Source organism: Papilio polytes, unplaced genomic scaffold (genome assembly GCF_000836215.1).
Source record: "Papilio polytes unplaced genomic scaffold, Ppol_1.0 DF822067.1, whole genome shotgun sequence".
Lineage (NCBI taxonomy): Eukaryota > Metazoa > Arthropoda > Insecta > Lepidoptera > Papilionidae > Papilio > Papilio polytes.
Genome location: NW_013527137.1, coordinates 6826975 through 6829290, shown reverse-complemented (window position 1 = coordinate 6829290; position 2316 = coordinate 6826975). Strand labels below are relative to the sequence as shown.

General features: G+C 30.8%; 1 protein-coding gene across 1 annotated transcript in view; it reads right to left on the bottom strand.

The window, feature by feature from the left end:
• Positions 1 to 1998: 1998 nt before the first annotated feature.
• LOC106106909 overlaps positions 1999 to 2316 on the bottom strand; it is a 2812-nt gene continuing 2494 nt past the window's right edge. Inside the window, exon 6 of the mRNA XM_013287568.1 lies at positions 1999 to 2257. Within this exon, the coding sequence (XP_013143022.1) occupies positions 2067 to 2257 (191 nt within the window). The 3' untranslated portion in view covers positions 1999 to 2066. The remainder of the gene's footprint in view (positions 2258 to 2316) is intronic.

Here is a 2316-nt window from a genome sequence, read left to right as displayed (position 1 = left end):
AAATACTAGAATTGTCCTATAAATTAGTTAATAAGAAAATAATAATTTTAGTTGAGTTCGATAATTATTTAAACCGAATATCGATAGTTCAAAATTGTTAGCTGCGTGTTTGTTTCACTACGATACCTGTCTATTAAGTATGGTATTTGCCTTCATAGAAATTGAATTCGATACTTCATATACGTCATTTATCAAACTAATCTATTTTATTTAGACAAACTATAGCTTGTACGCAATAGTGCCAGTGATGTAATACGTGGCAATAAAAGTATTATGTAACAATGAATAGATTTAGATCCTAAGAGTGCAAAAGTACATACCCTTCAGATTTTATACCGCCGTGGGTTTATAGTTCCAAATGAAGACTTAAATAATATATATTTTGCGTTAAAATTCATGAATTACACAATTTCGACGGTAAATGTTATAATTACGCGAGTTTGGTTTCCCCTATGTGACAATTTTCAAAAAAAACTATTTTTTTAATCTATTATTTTGTAAGTAATGGCTGCCATCTTTTGTGTAAACCAGTGATTCTCAAACTCGCTCATCTAGACCCCCAGGGGTCCGTTACCCCGGCAGTGGTCCACGATTTATAGAAAATTAGTCCACAAAAATTTTATTTGGTATCGAACTTAAGGGTCTAAAAGATACAACTACATGTAATAAATTTAATCAATCGCTTTATCAATAAAAAGGGGTCCATCGAAACTTTGAATGGACCTAAAAGGAAAAGGTTGGGAACCTCTGGTTTACAGTATTTATGTCCTGATTTGGAACACGGTTTAGAGGTAAGGAGCTTGTGCTTGCGTGTTGAAGGTGACAAGGTGCTTAGGTGTATCGCGGGTGCTCCACGCCGGTATCGGACGGCTCACAAATTATATATTTAAGCCATATATTTTACACTAATGTACTGAAAATTCATAGGTACAGTCAGATTGAATTTAAGATTAGAATTGTAACATGTTGATACAATTTTCTGAAATTTACTAATAGTGTGTTAAGCCCGAAGTGTCATATATTTATTGTATAATTTCTAATCAGATTTTGATGTGCTGACTGTACCAAAAATAAGTGAATTGATTTCATAATGTAATGCTAACGGGGATTCTTTAATACATTGTATTTGTATTTTCTGTATTTGTGATTAGCTATAGCCAATTACGTTATATTCAATGCGTTTTGTGTATACATATTTGTATACTACTTTCACATGTAGGTAATACCCAATATTTTTAGTTCTTTTGTGTAGATTTTTTATATATTTGAGCTTAATATTAAATTAGACTCTATTGACATTAACGTTAGAGTTCATTTTCGATTGTCATAGAATAACTTTGTCTCTTTAGCGTTTATTTCTTGCTATATTCGATTTGTATTTACGAGCAATAGTTTATTATTACAATAGTTGTGTAAAGGTTTATGAATTGTAATAGTTTGGCCAAAAATAAAGCTTATTTATTCAAATGTTTGTCTTATTTATGCCCTATTTAGTTATGTTAGACGGAAATGACGTCACATGTTTATTTCACTTATGAACCCTTGATGCTTGTTTTCGATAAATTATTAAACTTTGTGGAGGTTTGTTTTTAGGTTTTTTATAAAACCAAGTTAACTTAGTATGTAACACTTGCATTCATTATTACAAAAGTTTTATGTAAGAAAATAGATGTAATTTGATTAAACTAAAACAAAGACTATTTAACTGCGCTCTGTGGTCAAAAGTAAATTGAGAAATGGAGCAAAAATAATAGATTCAAATGAGTTAAAATTCTTTATTGTACACCTCAGTACAGTATTTTTATTTATTTTTCATTTTTATATAGATTCTATATAAAATATTTATAACAATATACACGATTTTCTCAAAAGCTAAAGATATTTCTAATTTTTAAATCGAAATACCACGATATCCATTAAAAAAACATTTAACTGTCAACAAAAGATCCAATGTTCTGAATTTTCAAATCCAATTTTTTATTTTTTTATTCATTTAGTTACTTTAATGATAAAATGCATAATAAATTGCGGATGTAATCAGTATGTTAGAATCATTTACTTTAATTTTAAATCAATTCATCTAAGTGAACATCGTAGACTCTGCTCTCGACGATCTGCGTAGTGTATGTAGACTTCTTGAGGGCGATAGCCACGTGCTGGTCCGTCTTCTGCGAGGGACAGAACGCCGTAAGACGTGTGGGCACGTAGTTTGCACTCAGCATCTTCAATGGCATAGCTATTGCCATGCAGCCACGCTCTGAAATTACAAAAAATATAAGTTACAACGCTAAAGATAGGCATAGGATGGATTGCGTG